This window comes from Mchenga conophoros, linkage group LG2 (assembly GCF_057382185.1).
Source record: "Mchenga conophoros isolate Kocher_MC1m ecotype Shallow Benthic linkage group LG2, M_conophoros_male_GT1.1, whole genome shotgun sequence".
NCBI classification, from domain to species: Eukaryota; Metazoa; Chordata; class Actinopteri; order Cichliformes; family Cichlidae; genus Mchenga; species Mchenga conophoros.
This window is the reverse complement of record NC_140527.1, coordinates 35,399,961-35,417,586: the sequence shown is the minus strand read 5'-3', so window position 1 is coordinate 35,417,586 and position 17,626 is coordinate 35,399,961. Positions and strand designations below refer to the sequence as shown.

Genomic DNA, 17,626 nt, shown 5'->3' with positions numbered 1-17,626 from the left:
AACATTAATGCGTCAGCTCTGCATCGCAGGTCTCAAGAGTCCGGACCCGATATAGTGCCAACTCCCTCCCAACTTTTCTGCTCTCTCACACACACCAAGCCTTCAGCATGTCACTGACTAACAGTAGCCTGAAGTGTTAGGCTGCTTGGCTATCATGCTCATGTGCCTATTTCTCCAGTGTCACTATAATATAGATGCACAAACTGAGGAGAATAGCGCCATTGATAAAAAATTAAAATCTTCCACACCCTCAGCCAACAAGTTTGACCCTTGTGAAACAGCCTTTAATACACAACAATCACATTCAAACCGAAGAACAAATATGAAAGAGTGGCATTGTGTACATACTGTTGCAGTCTCTCTCTCTCAACCCAACTCCCCACAGCTCAGCCCACAACTCCCTGGAATAGATCAACTGCAGAGTGCAGAAAACGTGTAAATATGCATGTATGTAAATCTCTCCTATACAGTGACGGCGATTTAATGTTTTGTTTTTTTTAATCCGAGGCCATGCATGGAGCAGTGGGAGAGCAGTCACTCAGCTGATCCAGCTTAGCCTCTCAGCCCCCCCCCCCCCTCTCTCAGGCACACACATTCAGATCTTCCATCAGACAAAACCTGCTGACACAACATGTGGTGCAAAGCAGCACAAAGCAGTTTGTATATCTTCAAAACATTCTGCTTTATTAAAGAACAACATCTGGTTTTTAATATAATTTTTTTTTCAAAGAGGTACATTCAGCTTGGAGGTTTAGAGTGTTGAAGCTGGAGACCCAAAAGGCTGGAGGTGGCAAGATGTCCCTGCTGTGCAGAACTGCTGCTGTGCCCACCTCCACCCCTCACAGACAGGGTCCGCAACCACAAAGCCTCTCGTGCTTATTTTTTTTTCTTCTTTTTTTAACATTTTGATTTTATAAAAAAAAGTGGCTGGAAAAAGGTTGCATTAAAAATACAATCCATTCTTTTTACTTTTAATTTAGACAGGCAAAATTAGATTTGAACACATTTTAAGCTTCGAAAATAGCATTTCTTTTTTCCATATATATGTAACTTAAAGGTTTATATCTGGTAACAAAGCAGGCAGCCCCTTCTGTGAATCATCTTACATCCAGTTATCTCTGGCACAGGTCTTTAGGTGACCAAACAAAACAAAAACAAAACAAAACCCCTGCTTTCCATATAAATCCTTAAAGTCCCTTAGGCCTAACAGCTGCATTTGCCATTGTGCAGATGATTTTTTTAAATTTTATTTTTACAGCTATTTAGGTTACAGTCAGGGAGATTTAATACACAGCATGTTTGAGCAGAGATCAGCGAAGCAGTAGTTAAAATCATCATAAAGACATATTCTATACAGATTGGCATCTAAACATAAATAATCAGTAACAATGATCGCTTTCAACTTCAACTTGCAGTTAAACCACCAGACAAAAAGTAGTGGCATTGGGTCCGAGGCTAATTTTTGGGATGCTGAATGTCTTCACAGAGGAGGGTCTGCCTGCCTTTGTGTAGATAAAATTGACTATTTAATGACACTGGCACAGTCTCACAACAGAGCTGTAGTAAAACAGGCCAACTAAAATGACACAAAGCAGAACACGCTCCACAATTTAAAACTGAAAGTAGTAAAAAATATAACATTTGTGAGTCAAATTACATTTACTTAATAAATATGCAAAGTACACAATATACACTTGTGAAGAAAAGAAAGGGGGGGAAAAGAAACAAACCAAAGCATCATCAAAAGTGTCTGAAATCATGTAATTATGTTTAAATGGAATGTATGAAGCACTACACACAAGTTAAAGGAAGAAACAAGGGGCCGAACGGTCCACTCCAGAGAGTAGAGTCTCACAGTGGCATTAACTATTCCGATGAAGCTGGTTTTCTTTAATCCCCAACTTCAGCCTGACTGAGACAAAATAAGCAAACTTGTAAATGGCTAAGAATACAAATACCTCATTTAGGCTCTAGTACATGTGTGACATTATGTGTAAGGTGGTTACTGTTCGTGTAATGTTCTTCTCTGATATGTGCGTGTGTGCGCTCAGGCATATATTCATGTGCCTTGGTGACCATCTACACAATGCAGAAACCAGTTTCCTTAATAGTGCAGAAAATGTCTAACAGAACTACATCAGTAAGGTTTCAAGTAATCCTGGTTTACATTACACACAGGCATTTGTGGCTATTCTCACCCAGTGCATTTGCCCTACACTTGTGTCACACCCATACAACAAAACATCACTTTTAGGGCACGTGAGTGCGGACAGACTCTGATCGCATTGCGTTCATGTTTTTGGCTTCGAGCAGATGCTAACAATATATCTCTATACTACTGTACATATATTAACTTTCTCATTCAAATCTGACTCTCTTGAACTATCTCTGAGGTTGGAATATTGGAGGTGACGCTCCAAGCAATGTCTCATTGCCAGAATATCCTTAAAATCTCTAATGCATTTCTTAGCCTTACATAAACACACGCAGTTTTTGGACTGAGGGTTGATATGACCTCTGCTGACCCCTCATATCTTAGTATTCAATATAAATGGCATTACTAGATACAAATAAACATCTACAACCAGAAAACCACTTTAACAGTCGTTAAGCTGATCTGAGCTGGGCTGAAATCACATTCAGTAACTTTTCATCCCAAATGATTTGGATCCGTTGAGGAGTGTGTTTACTAAAATATTTGAAACAATTTAAAACTTAACAGTTGAAAAGTGTAATAACACTAAAGTAGAATAACCTCTGAAACTGTTGATAATATATTAAAAAAGCTTGTAGAATGCAGAGACTAAACGTTGGTGGAGTTGTGTTCTTTTGAGCCTTCTTTCATGCACATTTAGCATTCTTGAAGTGGATATTTCAGCTGCTTGTTAAAACAGCAGATGAATAGAGCTACTGACAAGGCAGCCATGTATGCATTCGCTTCTATAGTAAGGTACAAAAAAAAAAAAAGAAAGAAAACTCATGCCTGGGGTCTAAGTAGATACTGTATAAAAGAATGTAGAGCACTGCTCTGTAAGCATGCATGAGAGGTGGCTGCTTTTTGAGGTTGGACAGCGAAGGACGGAGAAGGAGACACACAAGTCAAAAGCCTTTTAAACCCTCTCAAAGGACCGAACGCGTTTCTTCTGATTTTTTTCCATCTCCTCCTTTCAGATGGCAGACGTTCTTCCTTGGTACGGGACCCTGAATGAGGTTGACGTGACTGTTATGAGTCCTCGATGCCTTTTAGTCGCGCTCCTTTAGATGCTTGTACGATAGTGGCATTACTGCTGCAATCTGAAAAGGATTGGGTGAGCAGATGTTACCTGATGTCTTCGTCATAAGTTCATACCAACAAGAGGACAAGGACGAGACACCTTGAAATCACACCCCAAATGAATAAGCAGTGATTAACAACATGAAGGTCACTACAATGCCACCGGTTTCCTCCACCAGATTAAAAAAGAAATTAATAAAGGAAATGATCCCGATTTGATCCAAGTCTACTGAATTTCTGAAGCTCAGCAGAGACACTAAGCAAATACAGAAGGTTAGTGCTGACTCTTTGTTTACCTTGATGTTTGTAGGAGGGATTCCAATGATGGCTACAGGGAAAGTAGAAATGTGAGTTAAACTCTGCAAGCTGTCATACAGTCTCTTTCTAAAATTGCGCAACCAGAGACGATGGTCAATAGTGACAGATATGTGCAACATTCAGTCCTTCATCCAGGGGGTGGACAAAAACTAAATGTAAACACCTAAGGATATTTAGCACAACATCACAACACAATGGCTGCTTTTCATTATTCGCGGTGTTTACATTTTTTTGTGTTTGGTATTTTTTTCGTCTACCCCCTGTCATGAAGTAGCATTTGGGCAGAGCTTATGCCAACATCACATCATGCACCGAGTCATGCAATGCACTCACATATAAAACAGTAAGCAGACAGCCACGACCAATTAGGGTTTGGATATACACACAGAAGACCGTGACCACGACAAATGATTAAACCACATTGTTACAAACAGCACATATATTTCAGAAAATGGGGCCAAAATCATAGGCCAGCCCTGCTGTTTCACACTGTTGGGTAAAGAGGATGAAACCACCACAGACACTTCACACACAGACACTCTTACAAGGTCCAAAAATGCGAGAGGCTGAAATAAAAATTTGGATTTGAAAGCACATCTGCGCATGCAGAAAGGTAAATACAAGCTGGGCATCGAAAGGGAGGCTGAAAGGAGCACGAGCTTGCACAAAAAAAACAAACAAAAAAACAAAAAACTTTTGAAAGATTAGGTCAATGGATGCTTTCACATATCAAGTGAGTGCACCATTTGGTCAGTTTAATAGAAATGATTAAACAAAACAAGAGGCATGGGAAAAGTGCATCTCTTCAGCCAGCCAATATGAGCCTAACACAACACACAAGAACACAAAGAGTCTAAATAAATGCGGCCTTTATGCTACCGTCTTTGATTTCCTTGTTAAAACTCAAAGTTAGAGATGAGAGAGCTGCTGGACTGGTTGACTGGGGGAGCAAATCACTGATTGGCTTAAATGGCCTGAAAGTTGGCTGGTACCTGTTTAACTGACAGTATTGGACTCATCTGAAAAGGTTCTCATGAGCAGGGGCCTGGCTGACGACCGGGGTGACTGGATGCCCCCTGCGCTTGACTGAACCAGCTTCTTCTAGAAGGGTGAGGCAAGAGACACCAGTGACGACACTACGCTGATAATCACATACATACTTTGCCTTTCTCACCATCTTGTGCTCTCTTTTGCACACAGACATAAATATATAAACAAAGAACAATTAAATACATTCAGAAAGACTTCAAAGTAGACATGTAGACAATGAAAATTAATCCAGGAGCCATTTTAGACAACCCTTCTAGGAATGATCCGTTTTGGAAGCCCTTTAGTCGACTTTTTAATAGGTTCAAATAATATAGGGTTACTATTCTTGCAAATTTCACAAAATAAGTATGTCTTAAGACATATACAAACGCACACTCACACAAACACACACACACACACACACACTGTCAGGCTTGAGGATCCAGGATGAGGTTGTGAATTTGGGCCTCATGCAGGTACGTTTGGATGCTGTGATGTGCTGCAGCCACCTGACTGGACATGCGAAGGCAGCAGGCAGTGGAGCAGCAAAGGCAGCTGGGAGGAGACACTGACTGATACAACTAGGCAGACAAGCATGGCAGACTAACAGCAAGTTTTTAGCATGGACAACCTGTCCTACTCCACACTGCTGGAAGAGATGGCAGCGTGCCATTCTTCCCAGTGTCACAAAAAAGAAAATCCCTCAAGTCAAGGTTTAAAATGGTGCCTTCCAAGGATAGCATTCCTGATATGTGACACAGTACATCAGAAATTTGAAATGTCTGACCTAATCTGTCCAAGCAAATTGGACTATTAAAATCTACAAAACAGCAGCCTGAGTTATTAAAGGTGAAGAAAGGAGTCGAAACAGTGGGAGAGGAAGGACACAGAAGTAGGAAGCAGGCAAGTGGTGCACAGACACAGAAATTCTGAAGTATAAAAGCTGACAAAGAAAAAGAGACCTCAGTCACTCCATGAGAAGCTGTGAGAGCTAGCGGTCTGTGACAACATGAAGATAGTGGATGTCCCAGAGGAAGGAAGGCGATGTTTCATCTTTAGGGAGGATTGTCCAGAGAAGTAAGAGAGAAGGAAATAAGAGGGTGAGATACTTATGAGTGTGTTAAAGAGCAAAGCATTAGCACTAGTTAGGAAAAGTAGGAAAGGTGAAAAATGAGCCTAAAAAATAAAAATATGTGCACCATACGTACGCAAGTCCTGAATATTGTACAAATCTGCAAGTTATGTGGCTCTCCACAAATATGAGCAAAACTTCTCATTCAGTTTATTACTTCTCCCCCATCCAAAAAAGGAATAAAAATCAAGTCTAGACACAATACCAAAAAACCCACAGAAAAGAGCAAGAATACCACCAATCATTTCCATCTGCTTGCAAACACATTAGAGAGCCCACTGAAATGACAAAATATGCCTCTGGCAGACTTCTGGTGGAAGTTAAATAAAAACAGCCTTCAGAAATAATTCAACAACAGGCATAATTTTAAAGATGCACAGACACTTAAAAAAATTATCTCTTGGTACACAAAATATGTTTTGGGGGTGGTTGGCTTGTTTTTTTAGGTTTCTTTTCAAACCCTTTCTTCTCTCATTAAACATATCTCTTAAAACTCTCTTAGCTTTTGGCAAACATGTGCAACGTAATATATGACAAGCTAACCGACCCCCTAATATAAACCTGCATAATGTACGTCATGCTTTAAATAGCCAGCAGAGGGCTGTAATAGATCAGATATTTGTGCTTTCAAACGTCTTTTTTCCACTTCTGAATAAGGTCAGATGTAATTTACCCCTCCCACCATCTTCTTCCCAATGATCTAACACCAAAGCAAAGGAAGTGTGAAGAGAGGCAAACAGCTCTGTAAAGATCTGCATTGCTCTATGTTAGCAAAGCCATGCAAATGTTACAATCAGCAATCGCATTAAAATTCCTTGATTTAAATCCTTCCCTGAACAGTACTTCATAAACCTCTATCAGTTCAACCTAAAATATATTAAACATATGCTCCATCAACAAAAATAACCATTAGCAAAAATAATAATTAGAAAAGAACGAATAAAGGGAAGGGAGAGAGAGAAAGAGAGGGGGAGAAAAGAGAGAGGGAGACAGAGAGAGAGAGTTATAGCACTACCTGTCGAGCGTAAGGGCCGCGGGGCTTGCGGAGCACCACGTAGAGGATTTCTGGCAATAGGCTGAGCAGGATGAGCACGATGATGACCAGCCAGGCTGACACCGAGCTCAGCATGTTGGCAAACACAAAGTATAACCGTTGCTGTCTCAGGAAAGGCCTGGGGGAGAGATGACACTTCAGTTTATACTGTCTGGAGGAGATACATGTTTGACTAGAATGAAAAGGCCAACTAAAATGACTACAATAAGATTTGTTTTTTTGTTTTTTTTAATCCTCAGTTGAATTCTAACCATATTACTCCTCCCCAGAAGAAGCTGAAAAACACATAGAAAGCCAGGGAACCCCATATCACAAAGTGGTTTATCCATGTCCAGTGCCGTGTATCCAGAGCCAACTAGAATGTTGGAGAAAAGAAAGTAGTAAGAGATCTTTTAAAACACATATAAAAGAACTTTGCAAAAGACATGACTAACAAAATATCTACTTCAAACTCATATGTCCACTCTAATGATAGACGTTTTATAAATGTCAAAATAAACAGGGGTAGAGCTTACCTTTAGTGTTACAGTGAAAACAAGGATGGTGAATACAATCGTTCCATATGACCAGTTCCCAAAAGCCTAGAGTCAAAACAATAAAACAATCAGCAGTTGTAGTTAGGAGACTGTAGATATGAAACCTGTTTAGAAGTGGATTTAAATCAAACCTGGCCATTATCCTGCAGGGCTGGGTTGCTGAACAAAAACCAAACACCAAAGAAGAAGACCAAGCCGTGGAAGACTCCCAGTAATGTCCAGTAGAGAAATGGTCCCCACCGTAACATGGCATTCTTACCGATTTGTCTAAAGATTTGAAAGAGGAAAATTAACAAATTTATTTACTTACTGTGTCTTTGTGTAACATTTCCTGTTTATCACACAAAAGGACAACACCATTATATAACATATTAATGGTGGCCAAAAAAGTTACTGTGTAAATACAAATGAGCTACCATCAAAATTAGTTAACTCAACTTCACCAGAAGAACTTTGTAACCTGTTCATTAAATATTTATTTTTACTTTTTTTTACTTTTAAATTACGCCTGAACCCAAACCAGGACTTTATTTAGTAACAATATTGTATTGTATAGTAAAAGTATACAATATAATTCTGTACCTAAATTCAAAATAAACACATTAGTCTCCGGATAGTGTTACCAATTCTTTAAATAGTGAAGTGTTGCACAGACACAGAAATCCTTCCAAGTCTAGATTTAAAACCTAAGAAAAGAATCTCCTAATCTCCATTACTGTGGGATTTTTGATGAAAGGACAGAACATAACAAGCACATCTACTTTTATATCCCAGTTTACCTGTAGAGGGTAGCATTTTCCAGGAGCATCTCAATGGAAATATGCTGTTCGAAAAGACTGTAAGCCAGGATGGGCATAGAGGTGAAGCAGATGTTGTACATCGTCAGATAGGCCGCATCATACAGGGGCTGGGGAGGATGGGAGCAGGAGGAAAGGTTGACGAGGGAAGGGTTGGTAAGGAGGAGGAGGGGTTAATATCACAGAGAGGACACAACTCATACACACAACCATAACTTGAGCACAGAGCACGTCATGAGCAAGCTTATATACATCTTTCATGTGCTTGTGAAAGATCTATATCAGAGACCAGTGGCATGATGGGGAAACCAAAAAAAAAAAAAAAAAAAAAACAACAAAAGAAAAGAAAATCACCTTCACCTTTCACACAAAAATATAATCACTCGGTGATCTTAAAAAGGATGACAGATGTCATAAGAATAATAAAATGAATCCTTGTGCTCAAAAGAATTTCCATAAGATTTTTCCCCTATTTTAATTTTTTTTCTAAGACTAGGAAAACAAACAAATGCCACCAGGATTCCAAAATATCCATATTGTGTCATGGTGTATTCGTGGTGGCACAACATGACCGGCATGAGTTTTGCCTATTTATATTGTATGACGATAACAAAGTGCATACATCCCAGGGACAGTGAGGAAAGGGGATTGTGAGGACAAGAGCTGAGCAATCGGGAGCACACAGAGGTGTGATTTTAGGAAACACTACTTCCTTTCATGTTCAGAATGTCTTTGAACCTCAATTAGATATACTTACTTGCTGGGAACAGCCGCAGAAGAACTGGTACAAAAACTGTGGTAAGATGAAGCAAAGATTCTGCAGGCGAACAGAGAATGAAAACAGGGTCATACAGAGTTCAACCTAAAAAAATCAGTCTCGCATGTAAGACTATATGTGTATGAGCGTGTGTGTATCCATCCATTTCCTTCTGCTTATCAAGGATTCAGGATTGCGGTGGAGCTAAAGTTTGTCGGTCTATGGCTAGACTGACAAAAAGAGACAATCACTCGTGCTCACGTTCACACCTGCCAATTTAGATTGTGGGAAAGCCAATGTATACAGTGAGAGGCCACGCACAAGCAGGGAGAACATGCAAACTCCAGTCAGCCAGTGGATCCAAACACAGAATCTTCTTGTTGTGAGGTGACAGTGCTAACCACTGCACCAGTGTAAAGATACCAAATGGCTTTTGGTGGGTACTAGATGTTGACCAATATAGGATTTTTAAGATTGAAACTGGTATTTACTGATTTACAAATCCAATGTATGGGTCAATATTTCTTTTCATTCAGGCACACGAAATGCCCACATATATCACAAACCTTTTTTATCTGACAAAATGTAACCATGCAGGTTAAACATTAGCTTGTTTTATTTCCAAATCAAGATGCTGATTAGTCATTTACACTCTGAGCACCTGATCGTTGTGTTTGTAGCATTCCAAACATGTGGTTTCACAAAGGGGAAGTTACAACTGGTGGAAAACATTGAGACCCATATTATGGTCATGTTATGCTGATACTGACATATCAGCAAAAAGCTAATATCAGTCAAACAATATATCTGTCAGGCTCTAGTGGGTGCTCCTAGTGCTCCTGGACACAGAATCTCCACTTACCTTATAAAAGAAATACTGCACCAGGTGTGCAATGCGAACATAGTAGAGATGCCCATGTCCCAACAAAAGTTTCTTGAGGTGCTTCAGTTTGGGGATGGCATAATCACTGTTCCTCACCGCCTGTCGACCCTCTTTCCCCTTAATGCCTGAAACACCAAGGCCCAAAACAAATTACACATTTCTGCACTCCACTACACATAGAAGAGTAATTAAAGATGGCTAAATCAGCTTCAGCATCACATCATCACATTTCTTACCAATGCCTACATGAGCTTCCAAAATCATGCTGACATCATTGGCTCCATCTCCAATGGAAAGGGTGATTGGGCTGCCTTTGGAGTTCTTCACCATTTTAACTATCTATAGATAGATTGATACAGAGGCACAACAGCTGAATAAAATCAGAAATAATCTTTCACTGTGAAAGAAATCAATTCAGTTTTATTTCTCAGCTTATTAAATCACTGTTCTGACCTGTGCCTTTTGTAAGGGAGCCATGCGGCAGCAGAGCACAGACGTGCAGTTTTGACATATCTGTAGAAATAGGTCCTTATAGTCATGTAAGTTGTTTTCAGAGGATGAGTTGAGCACCATCGACAGAGTGGCTCCATCTACTATAAAACCATAATCCTGGCTGGACCAATTCCTGCAATACAGAGTAGACAAAATAGTTTAATTGTTACTAATGTTTTTGTTTTTTTTTTTAAACTATTGCCCCACAACCCCCTAATAAAAAGCCAAAAAAATAAATAAAAATCAGAATAATGTCAGTACATAGCACACAGGCTTTTGTAATCTAAGGTGCCAACCTGGCAACATGTGTCTTTGCTGGTGGTGCATCCTGTACAGTTTTCTTGTGGTACTCGAGCAAGAGGTCATGCAGTCGGTCCTCACGCCTTTTTCCTGGAGACTCTAGAGTACGCACTGTTAGCTCCAACAGCTCTGTGTTCCTCTTGAACAATCTGCAAGCATAGCAGGTGGATTTGGCCGTCTCCATCTTGTCTCCTGTTAAGACCCACACTTTAATACCTGCTCCCTGCAGAGCCTCCATAGTCTCTGCTGCCTCCTCTTGAAGACTGTAGAATAATAAATAGAAAAGGATCATTATGACTACTAGCAGCAAGAATGCCTACAATTATGTATAGTTTATATACATGTGTTTAAAAAAAACCAAAACAAAAAAAAGCTAAGCTAAATTACCAAATTTCATGTCATAATGGTTTGGGAAGGCGTGGTCCTTTAAAAGTGTGAGTGTTTGTGTATTAAATGATGAATAAATGGTGATTCAGGAATATGTTTACTTCCTTTGTTATAGGCAATGCATGTGTTTTAGACCTAAACTTTTGCAATTTATGCAGTCTATTTTTAAAAGCTGGAATCTTTGATTGTAGGTCACAACTTAACCACAAGATGGCAGTGTGAGCTTAAATTAAAACGCTCTAAAAAGAAGGGCTTTTAGCTGATATCAAACTAATCAGATGAAAATAGAAAGCCAAAGTCATACATGGTGAAAAAAGTGACAGTTGATGACATTTAAAACATCCCCAAAGGGAGGAATTAACTCATTGCAGCAACATAACAAAGAGCAAGTCCAGACAAGGCTTGGTGATATGCTCATCACAGGCTTTTGCACTCCTTTTTGTGCTTTTGCACTCACTCCTCTTCCTTTTGGCACTGATGTTTATTAAGGGGCAAGAACAGCACAAGTATGTGGATTTAAGGATATTCAGCAGGTTTCAACACGAAAAACTACGTCCAGATGAACAGAATCAACATATTTGGGGTTTCAACACAGCAGTTTCACAATTAAGAGCATCACAGTTATACATTTTGTGTGAGCACCCACCGATCTTCAACAGCAGTAGCTCCAATTAGATTCATTCCAGTCTCCACTTGGTTGTAAACAGCCATGAGCTTCTCCTCTCTGTCCTGCAGAGCCAGTCTAGCTTCCCTTAATCCTGAATCTACCTGGTCATACTCCTCAGCAGTAAGATGTTTGTAGGCCACACACAGTGTCCGGTAACCATCCTAAACAGTAAAATAGCAGCTGATGTTATAAAAGCCAAAATGTTATGCAATGAAATCATTCCAACAGTTGGAAATTTAGGAAAACGAGATGTTTTCCACCACGTACTGTTGCATTACGCTCCACATGCATGCGTATCTTTTCAACTTCCTCCTGTTTGACTCGGGGGAAGATGGAGGAGTCGGCTCCCTTACAAAAGAGCAGTGTTTCACCTGGGCACGAAAAACACACTATTATACAGACACCCAGCATCAGGGATGTGCTGGCCAACGCTATTTTATTAGCATTCCAATAACGTTGACAGTAACCTTAAGCTCACCTGATATTGATCTGACGATTACACTCATTCGCCTTCTGACTGGGTCAAAGTTCAACACATGAAGCAATTCATACCTAAAGGATGTACGCAGAGGAAATAAAAGATGTAATTTAAATACAAACAATAACTGAGATTTTAAAAAAAGAAAAGACATTCCAAGAAATGACTAACTTACATTTCAACGTCATTTGTCCTGTTGAGAATTTTCATGGTTTTACTTTCGAGGCCAAGAAATGTGAAGCCGTACCTGAGATCGACACAAATCAAAACACAAATGGCTTTTATGTTCTCAATAAATATTATAACGAAATTATACCAGTTACATTTTCCTTAGGTTTATCAATTCCAACTGTGTGCTTGTCAAATAGCCACCTGAAATCACTGAGTCATGACACCCAACCTCTTACCTCATTGCACCCTGGACCAAAGCAATCTCATCAGGTGAGGAGGCTATAAAGCCCCTCTGCTCCTGCAGTGGAGGGACCACTTGTCCATCTACCATTAATCCATCCACCTGGTCTATCCGTCCATCTTGACCTTGACCCTGCTCTGTAGACTCCTTTACCTGGACTGTGTGGCACAGGCACAGGGCACGCAGAAACAGCTCTTCCCTTTCCTATGAAAATTACGTAAACGTGGCTTAATACTGTTAAAAAAAAAATGTAGGGCTTTACAAGTAGAAAATTCATTCATAAACCTTAAAATAAATTCATAAATCTTTTTTTTACTTAATTATTAACAACCAAACAAGGAGCTATATACAGTAGCTGGAGTTTGGATAACGCCTAGAATTTATAACCAAACTGACCCCTTATCAGCACAAGTAATTAAGTGCAATAGTCTGTGAAGTGTTATCAAGCACTCGTGTCAGGAGCATGCAGCTCCTTCCCTCCGCTATGTTATAGCGCATATGTCGACATGTCAAGGAGAATGTACCAGGGTGACCAATAAAGGGCCTTTCTGGGCATCGAGCTATGTAATGGCCATATGTTAATCCTTGTATGACTTTTACAACAGATGGCGGGACACCACAACACTCACCCTGCCAGCTTTCTGTTGTACTGTGTTCATAGGTCCATCTGTAACGCAGAATCCGTCCACTTCCGAGCTCGCATCCCTGTACTTGTATTGGTGGCCATCAATGCAGCACTCTATGAACTCCATGTTATTCTGAGTTAGGGTCCCCGTCTTGTCTGTGAAGACGTACTCCACCTACAGGCAACATGAAAATAAAAATGACACACACTTCCAAAACCATAAGAATTCAGTTTCTCGTTTAAAAGCCTCCAACAATAATATTAGGCAATTACTTCCCGGAGGAAATTACACTGCATTAATCAGTTTAACGGAGCATCACCTTTAACTCAAATAATCATCTGGCAAACCAAGTGTGACTGATCTATGGCAGCGCCCTTTAAGTCAGCAGTGCCATAATAAAAATGAAACAAGGAAAATTCATTTTAAAGAAGCACTTACATTAGTCTCGGGTAGAAGTTTTGCTTTTTAAAATACACAAAATTCAGTATAAAATATAAACTTGTTTGGATGGAAAACTACATCATAGTGCTAGTGATTGTTCTACAGATTACATCTGGACATCGTTCAGAGATGCTGGAGATGAAATGTTCAGGAAAAGCTTTAGAGTTTTTATAAACAATAGAGGAATTTAGTTAATATAATTGAAAATTTTTGGACACAGAAATGCAGAGTTTACAGAAAGCATAATGACAGATATTTCTGACCTGTCCCAGCTCTTCATTGAGGTCCGAGGTGTTGACCAGTGCCCCTTCCTCAATTTCACTGTCAAAGAAATCTTTATCCCAGGATATGAAAAACGATCCCAAAAACTTCTGCATTTCAACGGTCACATACATGGACACTGGAATGATGAAGTTGAAGAGCACCATGAAGGACAGGAAGTCGGTGAACATGTTAAGGTACTGTTGGTAAAAAAAAACAAAGAGGCACATAATATATTTACACATATATAGAGAGATATATATACACACTGTATTTATATGTATATAGAGAGAAAGAGTGAGTTGCGGTTTGCATCATTTTCTCCATAACCTAAGCAATTCTAAGAAACCATTCTGCAGTCCTAGACGTCACTGTTTATACTTGCAACAAAAATGAGGAAATGGCAGTCACAATGTTGAATGCGGGCTAAAGCAGAAGGTTAACAGATGACATGAAACGGACTACATCATATGGCAACAGTGGCCATTTTGCTCATTTTATAAGAACTTTAAAACTATGTATAGAGTTCCCTCAGCAGCCCTTTAAGGATTATAATAATTACTATTGAATTAACATAGGCCTCAGTATGTATGTATGTAGTACACAATAACAGTATGATGAAACTTATCTAACAAGCCATATTAGCCATTTTTCTTGCAACAGCTGTTCTTCTAGTTCTGCTTTAGACATGTTTTATTTTCCTCAGTCACTTTTCCTTTTTTTTCCTATAATGTTTGTTTTCATTAGTTTTCTAAAATGCAAACTCACCAGATTGGTTTCCTTTTCTTTCAGAGTTTTCTCGTTGTACCAGGGCTCATCCTGTCCAGGCTTGCTCTGCCATACATACTTAAGTGTAGTACACACTAAGGCCTTGCTCACTAATATGCAAAGGTAAACCAAAAGGAAGGCATTGATAGACCTGTAGACATAAAAACTCAAATTAGTGAGTATCAAATGTATTTTTTAGACTTGTTTTATACATATTGTTTTTCCCTGTAAACTTACTTTTCCACAACAGAGCGTTTCTGAGATTTTCCTTGGTAGTTAAGAGCCATCTTTGTCTCCATGCCGGTGTAAACTGCAACACCTTAAAAAAGAAAATAAGAAAAGACATCAGTCTTTAAGATATCGAGCCATCTTTAATATGGTACCAGTAAAAAAGCTATTATTGACTTACCACAGATGCTTTGAGTGTTCTTTAAAGTTGCTCCTTTCAGCAGGAGGTTTTCTGGGCCCAGTGACCTGCACAATCACATCAGTAGATCCACCTATTTAGTCATACAGTTGCTGTGGAATCCACACCTCTCTATCCTCTAAATGGAAACCTGGCAGGGAAGCTGGCATCCACTCTAATATACGCAGTGACAGTACACAGTATGCCTGCAGTCTGGGCTCACACCAGTTCCAGTGTTCTTGAGAAGGACACTGGCATTTGTTTATATGGTCATTACAAAGCAGTCAATGATAAATGCCTGTGGGAGTGCTTTGGAAGCAGTGGCTAAATCCCTGCCAGTCTGTTTTTATTTTAATGCTTGACTGCTATAAAGGATCAATGAAATAATGATTTGCTGGTTATGTAAAGGGAAACAAATAAACAACTGTTTAGATTTTGTTTCTTTAAACTATGCAGACTTGGTTGGACACGAGTGCTCTCACCTTAGCGAAGGCTCCTCATTGTTTTTGTAGATGTGCATACGACCGACAAACCTGGAACACAACGGCATATGCTCAAACAGATGAAGTGATTTGTGAGCAACTATTGTGTTAAGAGTGGAAGAGATCTGAACTTGAGGTATTCGAATCTTTTCTGAGTTCATTAATTACTCAAAGCTAAATATTCATTGACCTTAAAATCTAGAAGTTTAGAGTACTGCCTAATACTTGTAGTCAGCCATATTGTCGCTTTCATTAGCTCGGAATATTCACGCCTTCATCTTCAGGTATGATTTTAAATTATAATAGTTTCACTGCTTGCCCCAAAGTTGACCTATATAGACATATTGTCTTTAGACATAGAACTACACTTAAGTAAGAATTAAGTTCGTCTTGGAGAGACCAAGTTATTATCCCATAAATGCACTATGGCTTGCCGAAACATATTTTTTTAACAATCTGCATGTTAATATCAGAGTCATTGAAGACATTTTTTTAAATCTGGCATTAAGTTAATCCACTCCTCAGCAGATCACAAGCACCACATGCTTGTAGTGTAAATCCGTTGGGACCACATGATGATTGCCTACTTGTAAAGGTCAGGCTGTGGCTGTTCGCACTCAATGGTGGCGTTGAGAGATTCCACATCGCGCTCTGTGTCTGGCACTGTGTAGTGTGTCTGGACAAGTAGAAGAGGCAGACCGAGAAATAGCGTGAGCTGTGACCAACTTAGGTCATTGATCGCTTTAACTTCCACTGCTTCTCACTCACACACAAAACGGAAAATTAAGAAGGAAAAAATACCAATACACTCGAGCACAAACAGACAGGAACACAATTTTGGCAACTAAACAAAAGTGAAACCTCTTTAAAGTGAGACCAGCATTCAATGAAAATAAATCAAGATTCCCTGAATTATAACTACACAATTATTTTAACATGTATCTAGGCAAGTGCAAATGCATTCTTTACTGTTCTTCTACATCCACTCCTCCTCTCTTATTACCTAATATTAATCAAATGAACGCACATTAACTATAACTTCATCTGGAACTACTTTTAATTCAAATTCTTCTATGCAAAACGATTGAAAAGTAATACACTTATCTTACTTTATGATTCGATTCTCCATCCAGACTTGCTGTGGTAACAAAACATGTGCCATCATCTCGGCTAGACTGCAGCAATATTAAATCACAGGGAAAGGTCTCGTCTTCCTCCACCTCCAAAACATCTCCCACCTAGAGAAACACAACCAAAGACCATTTGTGAAGACACGGTGTGCTTTCTCCCTCTTTTCAGAAGAATCGCGCACAGGATGAATGGCAGAAGTTCAAACAACTTTAAATTACTTTTATCACTAAGAAGACTTATAAATACATATGACTGCCAGGTCCCTGTGAAGTTGTTGTGATCAGTGAGTAAAAACCCAGATACTAAAAGTGAAAACAAGAACAATCCATAATCTTCTTTGAGCTCAGGTTTGGACTGCCAAGCAGTGACAAAAACCTGCCTGTATTTTAAATGTTTATTTTAGCAAAAGTAGCTAGCAGTAAGCTTATGTTGGCTCCTGTGCTGGGAACAGCTGTTTTATACAACGCATAAACAACACATAACAAAGCTTTGGTATTGACAGCTGTATGCCGAGTGGTGTCAGCTGTACGAGCAGATCTCTACCGTAATAAAGTTAAATAAATAAATAAAAGATGACCAAATACAAAATTTGTTCATTTTAAAATCCTGAAAGCTACTTAAAGTGAGCCAGCCAACTATAGGTCTTTAAAAGTAGAATGCACTGGATAAATAAGTTGCCTTTACAAACATGTCTGAGCATCAGATCAGCTCAGGAGACTATGTTCTCCCTTGTGCATATATCCCAAAAAGTCCTGTATAGCTGCCAGCAGCCTTTCTCTGCATATATATTGGAGGAATTATTTTATTTTTCACTTCAGCTAGGATGCATCTGCTGCTACAAAGTACCTTGATCTTCTCACTCTCTTTTTGTATCCTCCGGCCATCTTCAAGCACTGTCACTCGGTACTTATTCACCTCATTGTCAGCCTTGTGCCGCAGCCAGTCCTCATATCCCTGTGGCAATATATCAAAATCAGAATAGCATTGCTTAGCAC

General features: G+C 39.4%; 1 protein-coding gene across 7 annotated transcripts in view; it reads right to left on the bottom strand.

The window, feature by feature from the left end:
• Positions 1-657: 657 nt before the first annotated feature.
• atp11c (ATPase phospholipid transporting 11C (ATP11C blood group)) overlaps positions 658-17,626 on the bottom strand; it is a 42,613-nt gene continuing 25,644 nt past the window's right edge. The window contains exons 5-31 of one of the 7 annotated variants that reach the window (XM_085243352.1): positions 17,478-17,585; positions 16,610-16,738; positions 16,088-16,176; positions 15,501-15,551; positions 15,022-15,086; positions 14,850-14,931; positions 14,613-14,763; positions 13,847-14,044; positions 13,146-13,316; positions 12,512-12,720; positions 12,280-12,351; positions 12,105-12,178; positions 11,894-11,997; positions 11,606-11,787; positions 10,569-10,835; positions 10,234-10,405; positions 10,017-10,119; positions 9,760-9,905; positions 8,898-8,957; positions 8,123-8,250; positions 7,475-7,610; positions 7,323-7,388; positions 7,059-7,162; positions 6,769-6,925; positions 5,584-5,674; positions 3,571-3,602; positions 658-3,294 (exon numbers count right to left, since the gene is read on the bottom strand). In XM_085243352.1, the coding sequence (XP_085099478.1) occupies positions 5,585-5,674; positions 6,769-6,925; positions 7,059-7,162; positions 7,323-7,388; positions 7,475-7,610; positions 8,123-8,250; positions 8,898-8,957; positions 9,760-9,905; positions 10,017-10,119; positions 10,234-10,405; positions 10,569-10,835; positions 11,606-11,787; positions 11,894-11,997; positions 12,105-12,178; positions 12,280-12,351; positions 12,512-12,720; positions 13,146-13,316; positions 13,847-14,044; positions 14,613-14,763; positions 14,850-14,931; positions 15,022-15,086; positions 15,501-15,551; positions 16,088-16,176; positions 16,610-16,738; positions 17,478-17,585 (3,114 nt within the window). In that variant the 3' untranslated portion in view covers positions 658-3,294; positions 3,571-3,602; position 5,584. Of the gene's footprint in view, positions 3,603-4,584; positions 4,694-5,583; positions 5,675-6,768; positions 6,926-7,058; positions 7,163-7,322; positions 7,389-7,474; positions 7,611-8,122; positions 8,251-8,897; positions 8,958-9,759; positions 9,906-10,016; positions 10,120-10,233; positions 10,406-10,568; positions 10,836-11,605; positions 11,788-11,893; positions 11,998-12,104; positions 12,179-12,279; positions 12,352-12,511; positions 12,721-13,145; positions 13,317-13,846; positions 14,045-14,612; positions 14,764-14,849; positions 14,932-15,021; positions 15,087-15,500; positions 15,552-16,087; positions 16,177-16,609; positions 16,739-17,477; positions 17,586-17,626 lie in introns of all 7 variants that reach the window. The other 6 variants (XM_085243323.1, XR_014888166.1, XM_085243343.1 and 3 more) reach the window with 6 other exon arrangements.